The sequence below is a fragment of the Centruroides sculpturatus genome, unplaced genomic scaffold (genome assembly GCF_000671375.1).
Source record: "Centruroides sculpturatus isolate CEXI.00-Female unplaced genomic scaffold, Cexi_2.0 scaffold992, whole genome shotgun sequence".
Lineage (NCBI taxonomy): Eukaryota > Metazoa > Arthropoda > Arachnida > Scorpiones > Buthidae > Centruroides > Centruroides sculpturatus.
In genome coordinates, this window is record NW_019385115.1 from 65,680 (window position 1) to 84,251 (window position 18,572).

The 18,572-nt window shown below is 29.8% G+C and overlaps 1 protein-coding gene across 1 annotated transcript in view; it reads left to right on the top strand.

Annotated features, from left to right (window-relative positions):
* The window catches only part of LOC111634996, a 40,374-nt gene extending 25,356 nt beyond the window's left edge, over nt 1-15,018 (top strand). Inside the window, exons 3-8 of the mRNA XM_023379840.1 lie at nt 264-408; nt 6,977-7,096; nt 7,730-7,933; nt 10,871-11,745; nt 12,041-12,216; nt 12,323-15,018. Coding sequence (XP_023235608.1) covers nt 264-408; nt 6,977-7,096; nt 7,730-7,933; nt 10,871-11,745; nt 12,041-12,216; nt 12,323-12,809 — 2,007 coding nt within the window. The 3' untranslated portion in view covers nt 12,810-15,018. The remainder of the gene's footprint in view (nt 1-263; nt 409-6,976; nt 7,097-7,729; nt 7,934-10,870; nt 11,746-12,040; nt 12,217-12,322) is intronic.
* The last annotated feature ends 3,554 nt before the right edge of the window (nt 15,019-18,572 follow it).

Sequence of the window (18,572 nt, forward strand, 5' to 3'; positions counted from 1 at the left end):
ACATCTTTAAATAAGTTATTAGCAGTAATATTTCATTCCTTTAATTAAGCAATCCAAGTTTTATAAAAATTTATTATACAACAAATTTATTTGAAATGAAAATGACATTAAACAAAATTAAATGCAATAATTGAAATTAATTTATTAATAGTTGTTTCTATAATTGAAGTTAATAAAATTTAATGGTAAATAAAGAAAATATTAAAAATGTTTAATATAAATTCTTTATGGCAGTTTAATTATAACTAGGTAATTTGTTACAGGTTGACCTTTCGTGTCGCAGTACAAGGTCTGATGTAGGAATCATCTTTACACATGGTAATTTTGTAACATTACGATATGTGACTGACAATTGGACCTATCCTGGCAATGGGTTTAAATTGATAATCACTGCCTACAAAGAACCTCGTAAGTTTTATTCTTATAATCTTTTTAACGTATATTGTAGAAAGTGATGAAAATTGATTCTCTGCCAATACATAAACAAACAAAATGAGAACTGCTTAGTTCAGGGAGCCACAATTTTAAAATATAATTAATTGAAAATGCTTCATTTAACTTTATTGTATGAATGTACAGTCAACAAAATAGAAAATAATTTAAAGTTTTACTTTTAAATCAATATATTTGTGAGAAACTTCTTTTCTAATTAGAATGGTGCATATTATAATTAATTCTGCCGAAAGCTTGTAATATAATTCTGTACTTATTTATTCATACTGAAATGCTTATTTCAGGAAGCCAAACTTTTAATTGAATGAGAAACATTTTTCTCCCGATTCAAGAGAACTTTGTCTTACAATTCATACAAAACAAGTGTATAATATAATATAATAAGCATATAAAATAATATAAAGAATATAAAAGGCATTGTTCTTTAACTTAAATTTGAATATCTTCTTATTTATTCATATATACTTCTGTATTACTTATTTACTTGTTTGTTTATTTGTATATCATTGTTTTGATTTAATAATGTACAGTTTGATCAAAATTAAAGTGCTTCTATCTAAAGACAGGTTTAGCAATTAAAATGCAACCAAATATGGTATTGTGGCATTTCGGAATGTTTCGGAAGATATTTCTGTAAATATATCAAACATCCCAAAGCTATATATATAAACAAACAATTGCCTTAAATAATCGGGCTATAAATCCATGGAAATAAGAGTTGTCGTTCAGTAGCCGGTGTTCAATAGCCGACTGTAATTGATTCTTTGTGAAGCTTCTCAGGTGCAGTGTGATTGTCTTTCAAGGCTGCCAAATTTGCAACATATCCTCAATAAACCATACATTTCAAGTCTCCCCAAAACCAAAACTCACATGGATTAAAATCCAGAGAATAAGATTGCAGTTAGGGATAAGTGTTGAGAATCTTTTGGTATCTCTGGACCATCAGAGAGTATGTCACAGGTCAATTGAGACTTTGAAAAACAATATTTCAAGGATAAAGATTGCTGTGATATCAAATTAACATTAGGTGTTTCTATATAATACGTTTCTGTAATCCAAAAAAATTTGGTAGGCGGACTCACAGCCAAATATAGTAACATTAGGTGAGTGTAGTGAAATCTGCTGGAAAACATTGTGACCCAAATGTAATAATTACAGTTACAGGTATATCTTGCCTTACGTCGGTAATTGGTTCCAGGAAAGGGACGTAAGTCGAATTTACTTGTCTCCGAATCTACTTGTCACTAGGCTAAACCATAAATTACCATTCCCGGTTCTGTATTTTATTTATTAATGCATTTTTAATAATATATGGTTAATAAGGATCTATTTTAAGCTTACAAACAAATAAATTTTAGTTTTTAATATAGTACAGAAAAAAGTAATCTAAATTTACGAATGCATGTACTGTAAATACAGTACATACTTGTAAATGTATATATTTTAATATGATTTTATGTGCTTTAAACGCTTTTCTAGTGATATTACGACTTCAATATTTGTGGCGGACAGACGTAAAGTCGAATAAAATGACTTAAACTTGATTTTTATTTTTCCATATACTTTCTTGACAAACTACGTATAATCGGGAACTGTGTAACTTGAAACGGCGTAAGTCGAGGTTTACCTGTATTTACTATTTTACTGAGGTAAAAATGTGTCACTTTTCAAGAATTGTACTACAGTATTGAATATGTCGTATCCATGACACATTCAATACTGTAGTTGCAACAAAGGCCAATGCAAAGGTAAGTTGGTTCCATGTCAGCACCATGCAACTGCTGGTTGTGGCTGATCTTATAAGAATAAAAGTATCCCAATTGTTTCAGTACCTTTTTACAGTACTCCAATGAAAATTATGAATAATAATTTTGGAATATATTTTTATATTGCATAAGCATTGATCAAATCATTACTGCTGCTATTCAAATAGTGATTTTGAAATTAAGAAGGTCCTTTCATTTTCCATCCATAATATATTTGATAGAATGCATTTTAAGGATAATTTATTTACTTATTATATTTTACAATACAAAATATAACGAGACAATAGATCTTCTCTTTCATATTAACAAAAAAAAAAAAAAAACCTTAACAGATAAAATATCGATACAAAAGAGGAAAAAATGTACTAAAAGCAAACAACTACAGCATTAATATGTTCCAAAATGGAATGCAAGAAAAAGAACAATTGACATATTCTAAAAATATTTGAAAATGTTCTAATTCTTAGTAATTTGATAGAGCCTTTTACCTTGGGGAAAGTCGGCGTTTTTCATTCTGTAGGAAGAACTGTTGAGCAAATCTCAACCAAATTTTGTATACATACTGTTCTGAGTATACAGTTCTGATTTTTGGGAAAAGTATTTACTTCAAAATTTCACTGCCGGAGCAAAATTTGACACTGCTAATACCCTTAATATGCATATTACATGTTTTCTTTCTAATGAATTTTAGGAGTTAAGAAATAAAGTGCAAAAATTTTATATCAATTACAGATGCGACTATAGAAGTGGAATGTGGAATTAAAAATTTTCTTCTTTAGATAGAAATGCAAGATTTTTTTGCAGAGCTTACCACATTGACATGTTTGATATGTATAATTGCTATGATGCTGCACGTGCACTACTGCCGACATGAGAATTTTCCATTCTTTGGTCCGCTATTGCAGTAGCGACGTCTTCCATTTTGAGACATCCAATTGATTTGCAACACCATCCTGGTTTCATAGCAAAAGCGTTTATCTTCTCGAAACAAAATCATTTTCCTAAGATTTACAACAGCCAGAGAACCTCTTTGTAGATCTTTTAAGTATTAAAATTCTTTAAATTCTGAGCTGGGATTGCTGTTTCATTGTTAGAAGAGTTTAACAAGTAATGTTATATCAAGGGAAAATGAGCACCACACCTCAACTGCTGAAGAATTGTAAGAACATTTTTCATCTCTTTTTGTGCCTAAAATTGGTTAGAAAACTTATATTATTCAAATTGAGGGGACAGATGTGCCAAATTTTGTCCTACCAGCTAAATTTTGGAGTAAAATTTTTCCCCAAACACCAAAATCATATACTATGGACACAGTCATTTGATGTCAACTGGTGGATATTGTCTATAAATTGCAATGCTGGATGGACTTTTACTCAGTTTTTAATGTTAATCTACTATGTAATTGCAGGACTGTTTTAATAATAAAAATATTTAATTCAGATTAAAACACCACTAAAAGCTGGAAAATAAACTTAATATGATAACTCACAACAGTTTCTGAAATTATTCCAGTAGATATGTTAATTAATTGGAAAAATAAACATTTTTGATCACTTTTGGACGCCTTCGTCAGATTGTTAAATATGTATGTAATTTAAATGTGATTAATAGAAAAATTCTAAATGGAACATTCTCAATATTCAAATATAACATAATAAAGAATACATGCACAGTCATGCAGCATATAACCCAAGACTGGACATACCTATCCCTGGATTACAGTCCCATGCTACACAAAGTATAGTCTAGAATAGCTAGGGAAGTAAACAAAGATGTTGTGTATAAAACAAAACCCAACAGTCTTTCAATTAATAACAAATGGTAAAGATCCTATAGACAACACTGTCCGCTATTATATATAAAGTTTCATTGCTAGATACCACCAGGTTTGATCGATGCCTTGACTATTTCAGCTTGACTAATAGGTCATTAATAGTTATAATTTTTAATTAAGTAAATTAGATTAAATTGAAAGAAAAGAATCGGCTCAAAGCAGGACTCAAACCTGCAACTTCTGCTTACTCTGTGGACACATTGCCAGTTACACTACCCAGACCTCCAGTCTGATCTCTTCTTCCAGTATATTTAACTTTAAGCTGTAACTATTGTCGGTTCTTATGGTGCTGACTGGGGATGCATTCAGTGCCGTCGTTCAGTAAACATCCACATAAGGCACTTGGTCGGCAAGGCATAGATATACATATAAACATCTATACTGATGGCACCATAGTAACTGACGATGATTATAGCTTAAGGTTAAATATACTGGAAGAGGAGATTGGACCGGAGGTCCGGGTAACATAACTGGCAATACTTCATGGTAATCAGGCGTTGCAGATTTGGGCCGATTCTTTTCTTCTGTTTTAATCTAAATTATTTAATTAAAAATTATAATTATTAATTTTAATATGAGACATTGCCTAACCCGTCTCTCTACTGTCAATTCATTTGTAATTTATAATTATTTTTTCCAAATTATAGCATGATGATTTATGGCAGTTGGTGTATCATTGCAAAGCATCGGGTTTCAGTATAGATGTTTATAGGTCATTAATAACCAGACTAAGGAAGAATATGTACAACATCCCAAAAAAGAATTATAACATTGCTATGACCCAATTTGCAAATGAGCCTGGGATGTCCCTGTGTTTGGAGGATGCTAAGCTTCTACACATTCATCTTTGATATACAAAAACTAACAGAAGCCATTGAAATTTTAAAGCCGTACTCAAAGGAGGTTGTGTTAATAATGAAGAAAACATTTACATATCCCAAGCAATATGTTAGCTCTGACTGTATGCGAATTTTAGCATAATGTCATAAATATTGTCATCACAATTGCTAGTTATTAATGTATATGATACAACATATAATTTTTATAGCCTATTTACAGTTGTATTATTGAAAGTTGTGTACACAGTTATAATTTTTATTATGTTACATTTTGTCATTACTGATAACTTTTACATGCTTTAATTTGAATATTGTCACATTTCACGTAGAAGGTTCTGTTTAGAATTTTTCAATTAATCGCATTCGAATTATGTAAATGTATAATAACCAGGTTTTTCAAAGTGACTGATAACATTTATTTTTCCAATAAATGTACCAGTACCTGCTGGAATAAGTACGGAAGGTGTTTGTGAGTGATTTAATTCAGATATTTGTATCTGAATAATTATTATTCATTAAAACAAAACAATTTAAAGTTTTATATATATGTTACAGTCAAAACCCGTTTTTAGTTAGAACGCGTTTTAACTAGTTGAAACTAGTTTATACTGAATGTCTTTGTTAAAACCCGTTTTGTCTAGTTAAAACTAGAATTTACTGCTAGTCAAAAATGAATTTGAGTTAAAACTAGTTTTAACTAGACAAAACGGGTTTTAACAAAGACATTCAGTATAAACTAGTTTTAACTAGACAAAACGGGTTTTAACAAAGACATTCAGTATAAACTAGTTTTAACTAGACAAAACGGGTTTTAACAAAGACATTCAGTATAAACTAGTTTTAACTAGACAAAACGGGTTTTAACAAAGACATTCAGTATAAACTAGTTTTAACTAGACAAAACGGGTTTTAACAAAGACATTCAGTATAAACTAGTTTTAACTAGACAAAACGGGTTTTAACAAAGACATTCAGTATAAACTAGTTTCAACTAGTTAAAACGAGTTCTAACTAAAAACGGGTTTTGACTGTAACATATATATGTTACTGTGAATGACCAAATGTTGAGATTCTCTGGTGAATGTCAGCATTCACACAATCATTTCGTGTATGTACGAAATATTTGCTAAATATCATTATTTCTCACTTACATTGGCAAATGTCGACATTCAGCAAGCACTGATGGCGAATGTTGAATAAAAATATTTTTATTACGTTAAGACAAAAATGCAACTTTTTAATGTCAAAATAGGAGAAAACTTAAGTAACAGCACTTGTAAATAAGTTGTTGAACCTAAAACGAACAGTACATTCTTAATTAGAAAAGAAAAATAATATACAAAATTACACATATACATATATTATGTGATTAACAGTATATAATTTTATTTATTGCAACAACTTAAACTGTTATGGCACTTTGAATTGCACAAGAGTCCCTTGCTTTTACAACTGCATTTATTCATGGAACACTTCTTTTTGCAATGACAGCATGTATAGCCTTGCCCTCCACTTTTCAAATTAGCTGAAGCTGCTTCTCTCAGCAATATTTCTTGAGAAGAAATCTCATCTATGGAAAGTAACTTTTCTTTACAAATTACGAACTGATTATGGGTATAAAGCTGCTTGAGGGTATCATTTTTGTTTGCTAATTTATAAAAGTCGGAGTCTTCTATTCCGACAACAACCACCAACACATTTCGGGCATCTGTATGGCTACGGTTGACATCAGGGACTTGTATTCTTACAGTATAACCAATTTGAGCAGAAGGAAATGGCAAAGAATTTGGCGACAGACTGTCGCCTCTCTGTTGACGTCGGCTTCTCGGGTGTTGTTTTGTCCTCCACCAAAGTTTATCTGTGCTTGTCGACATACACCGGCTATTGTTCGAATGTATAATAATATAACCAAATATTCGGTCTTTCACCGACGTATTTTGTATGTGTCGACATTCTCTAATTTCGGTTTTTCACAGTAACGTATATATAATATAAAATTTATGTCATTCTCTATTTATTAAAAATTGAAAAATTAATTATTTGAAAATAATTTTAAGAATTTTCTGATTGTTTTATGTATTTAGCTGTAGCGTGTAAAGGTTTTTTCTGCCTCAATGATCATTGCATATCCAGTGATCTGTCGTGTGATGGAATCAATCATTGTGGGGATAACAGTGACGAGACTAGTCGTGCATTGTGTGTCGGTAAGTTTCAATTTCTCATAAGTTTTCAAATATGAATGTTTTTAGTTTGTCAGAATCTACATATATGCATCTATAACCTGATAAAATGCACACAATTAATTACATACATTTCATGAAATCAACATCGTAAATTTATCGATTAACTGTAAGATTTCAAGCTATAGAAATTAATTCTAATTTCTTATACTTTCTGAAATCACCATGACAAATTCTTTCTATTGATATTTTTATAGATTTTTTAATTTTACAGTACGGTACTAGTATAAATCAATTTAGAACTCGATCCTTATTGTTGTTAGACTATTTATATCACGGTGGGAAATTTTAGATTGGAATGAAGCCAGTATTACTGTTTATAAGATAAGATTAGAATGTAGCAGATACGTGTGAAATTTCAATTAAATATTGCAGTAATCTCTGATCTTAATAATTTGTATCTATATATAAAGAAATAAGATCATATCCAATTAAAATTTCAAACAAACTGTAAAAAGTTGCAGTATTCCAAGTATAATTTAATACATTTCGAATACATAATTTAAAAAGCATTTAAATAAAATATATCATTGAATTGTTTCAGTTTATAAATGTTCTTAATAAATTAAAAATATTTATATAATTTATTATTTCTAGATGACAGTGCAGTTAATCATATTATGGGTCTTGGTGTGAGTGTTTTTGTGGCAATCGTGGTCAGTATCTTCATTGTTTGCTGTATGTGTGTTGTTGGAATTGCCATCTGTTTATGTCGCCGAGAAAGACACCAACAGGATCTTCAATCTCAGTCCCAAATCACTCCTCCTCATCCTCTTACAGCCGGACATCCTCCATATCCTAGTAAGCGTGTAATGCCAATTTTCATTAACTTCAGTAGTTAGTGGACTGATTTGTTTTACTGTTTAATTTGTAAGATTTAAAATTATATAAAATATTAAGTAAAGTAATCTTACACTTATTAATTATAATTTTCTTTATATATTTTTATATTTTCATATATTGTGGTTGCCTGAATACATTCATTATTGACTTTCTGCACATTGTATGCAAAATTCCTTTGTTTACTTATTACTCACTTTGCAGAATTCTGTTTTTACCATGACTTAACATTGCAAAACAAAAGTTATTGAAATTCAAACTTTTATACAACATTTTTATAAAGTATTTTTCTTAGTTTTCTTACTCTTAAAAAATTGTATATTATTAAATATATAACTACAAGTCATATTAAACATTGATGTATGTTTTTATAACTGTATTGGTAATTTAAAAATTTTTATAAGCAGCAAATAAAATGCCATAGAATTATTACTAAGGGTATATGTTTATTATACCTTTAGTAGTAATTCTAAAAGGTTATATATAAAATAAATTCTAGAAAGAATTTATTTTAAATGCACACCTTGTAATAATTAAAAGGTGTATATTTGAAATAAAAGTTACATGACTTTTACAATCGTCACAAGTTATTACAGTTAGCAGTATAAACTTTTAATTTCTTTAGTTTTAGATTTAAAAATTCACTCTAAATTCATATTTTATTCAAACACAATTTCATGATCGTTTTGAAATATTTCCTCTAGTCAAATAAATGTCTATTACAGAAAACTCAGTGTTTTTAAAACATTTTATTTTTGCTAATCATTCACAAGGCAATCCAATTGGGTGTAATCTTTCAATTAAAACAGTTCAAACAATTTTTTTCCCTTAACGAATTAATTTAATTATTAAAAATACTTTTTAAAATGTTTTTATGATCATATTGATAGTTACCATTTGATCTTCTGCATTTGTATTGACAGCATTTAACAGATCGTTTCAAACTTTTTATATTTAAGTTTATATTTATTTATTTATTTTTTTATTTATTGTTGCAATTTGTGGGTTCAATGAATAGATAAATTTAAACAACTCTATTATATCAACATATTCACTATCATTTACATTATTACATTATTTGTTTTCAGTTATTGTAGATATATTTTTAATAATCCTAGATTTTTGCAAAATGATTTTTTACTGACAAATCTTTCTGAAGAAATTATGGCATTCTTTTTACACCTAATAAAAAATGTAAGAACAGCACTGCATCTTTAATTTCCTTGTTCTATTTTTTTAAACTTTTTTCACTAATCTGGAGAAAGATGAACCCGATAAATAGGAAAATTAGATGAAAGTCGAGACCAGATATTGAAAGCTTAGGTGCGGGAGGCTCCTATTAACTATATACGAACTTCTGGTGCAAACCAGAAATCACATTATTTCAATTCAAAAATTTTCCTCTAAATAGCGTTAGATAGACGACCAGCAGGACTTCATTGTTAACAGGAAAAGTATGATGTACAGTACAGGGTCAAGACACTACTAATTTGAGGTAGAGAACGTATATTTTAAATTAAGTAAATTAAAAATATGATTAAAAATTGCAACCCAACTGTTAGCAATACAGCTAACAGTAATGTATTGTAATATTACTTGGATGGAAAAAGACATTATTATTATCGTTGTTACTTGTTAAGTAAAAAAATGAGTGCAGGAAGAAGGCTTGATAATATCTGGAACCAGTACAAACTAATTTCTGGAAATCCAGGAAACTGGCATGCAGGATGCAATGCAAAATATGTAGGAAAGAAATGGTTGGATTAGTTGCTCGTATGAAAAACATACTGAAGATGATAAACAGGATGATATACAGGAATTGCATCAGCTGGGTGAGTATTTTGAACCATTATAAGTTTTAAAATTTTCTATAGCTGCTATAAAGTTTTACCTTGGTCATAACTCAGTTTGTATCTATATAGATATTCTTTAGTTCTTTGCCCGAGTTATCTCCATAGTGTTACGGAAAAAAGGTCCTTTTCCCAAAAATGTATGGGCTAATACATATACATTGTTATCTATGATCTACGAAAATTTTATTAATTACTTTTGCAGCGAAAGTTTTTTATAACGTTTTATTAATTAGCATATTAATTGCCTCGATCTTTATGAGAGTGTTTTTAGTCAAATTAATTAAATCGTTCTAAACTTTTATAGGACCAATTTGACTTCAGTTAAATTTTTAAAATATTAATACTATTGGATAATTTTTTATTCAGTAGAATTTTTTATATATACCTTTTTTCCAGTTTCCCTCATATTTTAATAGCATAAAAATCAGAAATTGTGTGTTATATTTGAATATATGTGATAAACTAATTCCCCTCCCACCTTAAATGGTTCTTACCATGTAAATGTTCTGGGAAAGCATTCACCAGCTGTTCTCAATGTCAACTGGTTTGTAAACAATATAGATTGTGCATGTGAATTTTCACACCTTTCAAATGAAAGAATTCTTTGCAGCTATATTTATCAAATACAGTAAAAGCACTTTTTGGTTATTTTAAATTTTTCATATAGTTTTTTTATAAAAGCACATTTTTTTGGGGGTTATTTATTTCATGGCAATTATTTTGGCTGTCAGATATGCTTTTATATGGAAATAATTATTTAATATAAAAATTAATAGATTAAAAATTTTCCAAGCAGAAGTTAATTAGGCTTCGGAAAGTAAAGTCAATAGTATACAATTACATATAGTAATCATTGTGAACTGAACATACAGAAGTGTGCAAATTATTAGACTCATGCATAAAGTGTATTATTTTTGGTTCTTATCCTAAACTGTATCATTTTATATTGCACTGGTCCAACTTGAGTCTAATACTTTTCACATGTCTGTTTAAAAACATACACCTAATTAGTAATTAATTTATTGTTTCTATATTTATTATTTAGATGGGCAGGAGTCAGAAAGTCAGGAGCCAGAGTCTGCAACCAGTGGGGAGCGCTCCGCCATCACTTCTGGCTCCACTAATGGCACTGGCACTGAATCCCAAAGCAAAGTAAAATTGCAACGCACTGATTCATTTATTGTGAAAACGTCAACTAATCAAAAAATGCAATTGGATCTTCAATGCGCAAAATTTATATATGCCACCAATTCAGCCTTTACTCATGTAGAACACCCCGAATTTATAAAATTTTGTCAGATGTTGCGACCTGGATATGATCCTCCACACAGAAAGGAAGTTGGGGGACCCTTGCTGGACACTGTATACAATTCCATTGAAAATGAATCAGCTGATGAGTTAAAGGATATTACAGTCTGTATGGCTATTGATGGGTGGAGTAATATCCATAACGAACCAGTGATTTGTGTCTGTGTGACTGATCCTAATGGAACAGTTCATTTGATTGACTCAGTTGATACAGGCACAGAAAGGCACCCATCAAACTCCTTAGAAATTATTGCAACTGCAGCAATAAAAAAATGCAATCAAAAGTATGGCTGTAAAGTAAGTAGCCTGGTAAGTGACAATGCAAGCGATATGAAAAAAATGAGAGAAACATTAGCAATGACAGAAAATTTAGATATTGTCACTTACGGATGCTCTGCTCATATTTTAAACTTACTGGCTCAAGATATCAATATTAAAGAGGTTAACGAGCAAGTTAAGCACATTATTGTATACTTCCGGAATCATCATTTCCCGAAGGCCAAATACAAAGAGGTGGGTGGAAAAGAATTGATATTACCACAGGATGTTGATTGGAACAGCTTAGCTGATTGCTTAGAGTCATACATTCAGAATTGGCCTATTCTAATGAAGGTATTATCATTACTTTAAGTAGTTTTTATTTTCTTATTTTGTACTGTGGACAGTCACTAATTCATAAAGCATATACTAGTTATGTTGAAGTGTGATTACTTATAGTAATATAGTAATAATATACTTATAGTAATACTTATAGTAATAAAGATAAGAGGAAATATACGATTATTTTATTTTGTAAACTTACTGTTTACTCTAATGCTAGTTAACTCCACTCATGTACTCAATGAGTATTGAATAATGAGTATCAAGTGTTTAATTATAAAAACAGTTACAAACCTTATGTTAACAGGTTTGCAATGAAAACAGACTCGTAATTGACAAGGATATTGTAGCCAAAGTACAAAACCTTGAAATTAAGCGCGATGCTGAAGATTTGCTGACACGTTTAAAGATCATTACTGTTGCATTAGACAAAATGCAAAGAAATGACTGCACAATCAGTGAAGGAATTGAATTATGGTTTGGGTAAGTTACATTAGCCAGAATTGATTTTTGTAACCAATCTAATTTCAAAATTGCATTCATTAAATTCATTAATTTTATACATCTAATGATATTATTACTTTTATAGTGTTCAAAATGACTTGCAACAACTTGGGATCACTGAAGTCACGCAAGCAGCCAAAGATAGATTTAATATGGCTGTCACAGACTATCACCTTTTAGCAAATCTTCTGGACCCAAGATACCAGGGTGCAAAGCTCACAGACGGTATGAAGGATGCTGCACTAACTGTGTGCCACACTTACTACCCAGACGCTATGCCTTCAGTTTTAAAATACTTGGCAAAAACTAGCCCGTTTCTGCAACATATGTTTGCAGAGTCTGTGCTAACTAATATCACTCCTCTTGCATGGTGGCAGTCACTACGTGACAGAATTGATGAACCTGTTTTAAAATTAGTTACACAGCTTCACACAGCAGTGGCTTCTTCGGCGGGAATTGAGAGAATTTTCTCTACCTATGGACTTGTTCATTCGAACCTTAGAAATCAACTCGGACAGGAAGAAGCAGCAAAGCTTGTTAAAGTTTTCAAGCACCTAAACAAACACTACTGAGCATTGTACATTTCTGAAAATAAGAAATTCTTCAAGCTGAAGAAGCCACTGCTGTCAATCCTGTTTTGGTGTTTGCACTTAAAAATGCCATTCCATAAAGAAACATTTAAAAATGCTATATTTTATATTAAATAAAACATTCTGTACATTCTTGAATCTTACACTGAAGTTTTTTTTTTGTTTTTCCTATTTTACTAGATTATCAAGTGTTTTATTTCCATAGAAACCATGTTTTAATAAATGTTTTAAAACATTTTTTTTTAAATCATGCCAACCCTGCCTCTTAAACTATCCAGAACTTTTTTCAGATTCTTTCCTCTTGACAATAAATTGAATTCTCCTGTATCACTTGATCCCTGTTTTCGACATTGCATGTTGTAACTATCATAGTAGTGTCACTTGCTATCATACTTGCTTCAGAGTTTGTTCTTATTTTTCTTTATTTAGTAATAATTTTAATGGGAAAGCATTTTAGTAATTTCAATAACTAAAGGTACTATTTTACTGTTTTGGTTTTTTATCTATACTGTTTTGAATATTTGGAATGATAGAGTAAGCTAGAGAAGAAGAAATATGGAAGTTGTCATTTTGTACAAAATTATTTTATTATTGTGGAAGGTGTATATAGCATTGCCACTATATACTATATACCTAACCGCTATACATGAAATTGTTTAAACTGTTTGCTTGCTTGTAAATTACATATCGGGTGTCTGCTAAAATTTGTTACAACTTTATTTATTCAAATTCCATATAAAAGAAATATTAATTTAAATGAATTATATACCATTTGGAGGAAGAAAAACAACCATTTAATTACACCCTCACGACATATTACATCAATCCTACTCTCGACTGAGAGCAGTAGGCATTGTACACGGTCCAAATCTGCGACGACAATGAATCCTGGTAATCAACTACTTGGTGTTTTTAGCTCTTCAGCCTTCGGTCTTTTTCATACACCTAACCCCAAAAATCTTCGACGAGGTTCACCTCAAGAATTTCTAGGTTTTTTTTTTATTTTAATTTAATGCGTACGAGCAATTTGAAGTTTATAATAGTAGTCTTCAATGAATACGTTTCAGGCAGCCTCAATTTTTATTACTTTTATAACTGACTGAAATTAATGTGAATATTTACGTGGAATTAGTTTGAACTAATATTTTTATAATAACATTAACTATAAGTTTGAAATATTTTAGAAAGCTTCAAATAAGAAAAGAATTTAAAAATTATCTTCAACTGTGTCGTTTATAGAGCTGGAACTTGTCTAATTAACTACATAGCAATTACATAATTTGTACTAAAGGTAGAAAGTTAGGCTACTGTCTTGTATTAAATTTAATAATTAGAAATGAATAAATTAATTTTAAACTAATCCGTAAGCAGGATTATTGTGTCCTCGATTATGTGGCCACTCCCACATTTTTGGGATAAAAATTACTATTTGCGTACATTTTGATGAATTTCCTACATCGTCTGGGTGGCTTTTCTTCACTCTAACAGTATGTTATGTAAAAAGAAGGGAAGCTTTTCTATTGGTAACAATGTAGAATTTAATTTTTAGAAGTTAGAAGTTGGCTACTCTGTAATCTGATTAATTATATTGGCAATTGAGTAGCATTTATACTTAAGATATTACATTTTTATTATCATTTTTTGATTCTTGTTTCATTTCTGAGCAGCCGACTTTGCTTTTTGGTTATGCCGACGGCACGTAGCGTTAGATTTGTCGTATGTCTACTATTTATGATGATTTAGTTAGTGTGCCTAGATTTATTGAATCAGTTGCTTGCTTAAATCTGCTTACGATGTAGATAGAAATAAAACTTTATTCGTTACAATATACGTAGAAAATAATAATTGATTAAGGAATTGGAAAAAAATAATTAGTCATTGTCCAGATATGTTTCAAGAATGTAGTTGCATGCATATTGGGATGGGTTGGGATGCGGATTTTACAATATTGTAAACAAATTTGGAAGAAAAGATCAATTTGAAGTGGAACTCGAACCAGCAATTTCTGTTTACCATGCAGATGCGTTCTGGTAAGAAATTGTGAATTTCAGATTAGTCTAAATTAATTTATTTCTAATTATTAAACAAGGTGATGAATTCACTTTAAAGATGTTAGAATTATATTAAACAATTAATTAAATCTTTCTTCTTTAAATATATAAATAGAAAAGTTCTTGAAGTAAAACAACATCTCTTTAGCAGGTGAGCACAGATACACCACTTCAACCGAGCGAATTGGAGAAAAACCACCACCCTACCCAGGAAACACCTACGCTCCTGGAACAGGAATTTCTTACAATGTGCCCAATGAAAGCCTCTACTATCCTACAAAATGAGAATTGGCTGGTGTGAAAATATGGGGGAAAAAAATCATCAAAAATTTTTAAAGGTTTTATTTAAATTTTAAAATTAACATGTGTTTTATAAACAAATGGCCACTTAAAAATCGGATTTGAAAGAACCGATTTGGTGTTAAACAAAAAAAAAATTTCCTAAAATGCCAGGAAGTAATGAGTGAGGAAATGGCAATTATTTATATTTATATATAAATATATATGTAATTATATAAGCTAATTAAGAAGAACATTCCATTCTCTGTTATTGCAAACCGTAACACGTTGGCATGGGTGCCGTGGAAAAGCATGCCTCGAGCGCATCTAGAATGAATCTTGATCATCAAGCTGTTGCCAATGTAATGTTATTACCATAAATATTTTGTAAATTAATGGTCCACTAGCTGGTCTTTCACGAAAACTTTTATTGAAAAAATTCATTCCGTGTGCTATTTCCCCATTAATATACATACATATATATATATAAATACACACACTAACCGTAAAATGATACAAATTTGTATTCGACTATATAAACTAAGAATAACGATATAATGTATTTGTTATAATTTGATATCAAATACAGATATATCGTGACGTAGTTTGTTGCATATTGGCATCTATTACATGTGCAATGTTGACCAATTCGGCATCAGATATTTATAGCTGTATTTGTCATGTTGTTGGTGTCACAGTCATGTTGGTAATTTTGGTTATAGTGGATTTCGTTAGGTAGAACTGTATGCTTGTTTGTTGATATCAATTTTTCTTTCTCTCAGCAAAAACAAAAAAAAAAAAAAAAAACTGACATTAGAATAGACTTGTATGCTGAATGATATCCCACATTCCGCCCACATTCACTTTAAATTTTTCGTGTTTTAAACCTGAACAATAAAATTTAAGTGTTGTAATTTTTACTGAGAAATTAATGAATGCTTTAATTTCAACCTGAATAATTATATACATTTTGTGTTTTGAATGTGTTGAAATCCTCTGCTGGGTGAAGTGTGTGTAAATATAATAAACTTTGAAAACTAACTTAGCGGGTGAAATTAAGAGAAAGTTCTGACGAATGTAAGCGGTCCTATTTAAAATACGTACGATGTTAAAACATACATTAACAACAAAGATTGGCTAAAAAATATTAATCAGTTTGGATATTATGTTAACGATAGTTGACGAGAAGTAGAGATGGGTAGAGGGATGCTTTCTGCCCGTTTGGTATGCCAATTATTCATTATTTAGATTTACCGTATCGAATACTTTCGACGATACATCTTAGAAAATCGTGGAGGACCTTCGCATAGTTTACAGGAACATTACAATGTCGACAAGGTTTTGTAGTTACTTACACTTTATCCTGCATCATTTTCATGCACCATCAATAATTAGGTGTTTTTTGAGTGGGCTTAACAAATTGTTAACATGTTCTTGATTGGATATATTTCGTGATTGCCAATCAGTTCCTAGAAAGGGGAACAAGTAGTTTCTAATAGGCACGATGGTGTATTCATAAACGATTATATTTGATAAATTTCATTCCCTTTCACTTGATTTCATAACTGGTAAGATATTCATACTTTTGGAGACATTTAAAGCAATAAATGAAAAAAAAAAAAAAGATCTTTTTCCTTAACATCTTCTCAATTGCATTTTATTTTCTATTATTGTCATATTTTCATATAAATATTATTAGAAATATGCCAGTGCATATCTTAGAATGAATGTCTTGTTGCTGAGAATCTTGTAAATTATTTAAAAAAAAAAAAAAAAAACATGTAACCATGTTAGGATTATTGTCATGTGTTTGTAATAGAAATGCCTCATATAGGCTTTTTTATGTAGGTTTTATAATCAGAATCGTATGAGGAAAACAACATTTTAAGTAAAGCAATGTGCTTGTATATTTGGTTGTATTTTCTATGTTTTATACTGACAAAATTGTTAATTCTTGTTACCTGTGGAGATATTGTTATATTAGAATGTCATTGTTTTAGATTATGAGAGTAGTTAGAAAAAGTTCTATTTGTTTTTCATTCCCAACAAATTGCATATCAGTTTCTATACATTGAATATACATATATTATATATATATATATAAGGTTACTTTAATGAAAAAATCAGATTTTATATGGTTTCTATTAAACTTTTATGGATCAAAACGTCAAGAATTTATTGTGGATTTGCAATTTGACTAACTTGCTTTACGTAAAAAAAAAAAAAGTTGATTATAATTAGGAAACGAATCACTCGTGATAAATGTGATATTTCATACCCGAAGAAGAGATAGTCTTTCGTGACGAAATTTCGTTTAGAACTGTTTTAAATGCAAAAAAAAAACAAAAGTTTTTAAAAAATGCCGTCTATGGTTGTTACTTTTGTGGCAGGACGTGTCCACTCGTAGAGTTTCCATTGCACAAATGAGGTTTAGATGGTGGAGCCTTAAGAAGCTTCTCGAGAATCCCACGACCGGTCATCCGGCGCCGTAAATGTCGATAGAGAATGCAGTATTATCAAAAATATATAAAATGTATTTTGAAAGTAATCTTTGTAATTAAAACCAAAGGCCACCGAAGGTAGCTTATACATATTTATTGCACCAATTCTGTTGTGATTTGGCTGGTATTTGTTTTTTATTTGTGTGTCTTCGATATTTTTATAATTTTTGACATTGTTTTTTATAAATTCTGTATTGTCAGAGCCGAAAATAAACACATTCTCTTATCAATTGTTCAGAGTAATGGTGTTTTATATCCATAACGCTAAATAACTCGTGTAATATTTACAATAAATTTTGGAGAATAGTAAATATTTAAATAAATTGTTAGATAATGTATTTTCTATGATATTAACCCAAAAGTTAATTGACAATTTGAATAATTTTAGATAAATTTTACAGAAAATACATCCAGTTTGTCACTCGTTACTTATTTTCTTGATTGTCTCCAATCTAAGGATATAAATTAGTTAAGTGACTGCTATAAATATGCAATTATCAAGATTGATGTTTTGTATTTATATACTAATGATTTATATATATATATATAAAATATACTATAAACAACCAAATTAATAATTTAAATACAGGTTTATACAACTGTTTATTTTCTTAGGATAATGCATGTAATTAATTTGATGTCATTTAAATTATATACAAGTATATAAACATTATTAACCCAATTTTTAGATCAGTGCCAAACAATTGCAGGATTATATCGAGTTATAATAAGGCTACTATTTAATAAATATTCTAGGTCAAATTACTTGATATTTAATTGTTATGTAGTAGCCTTATTTTAGTCTGTTATAATCTGGAAATCATTTGGCATTAGTCATTTAAATTTTTGCAGTGAACAATGTAAGAATGGAATGAATTAAATTGAGAAAAAGTGTGTAATATCTCAAAACAATG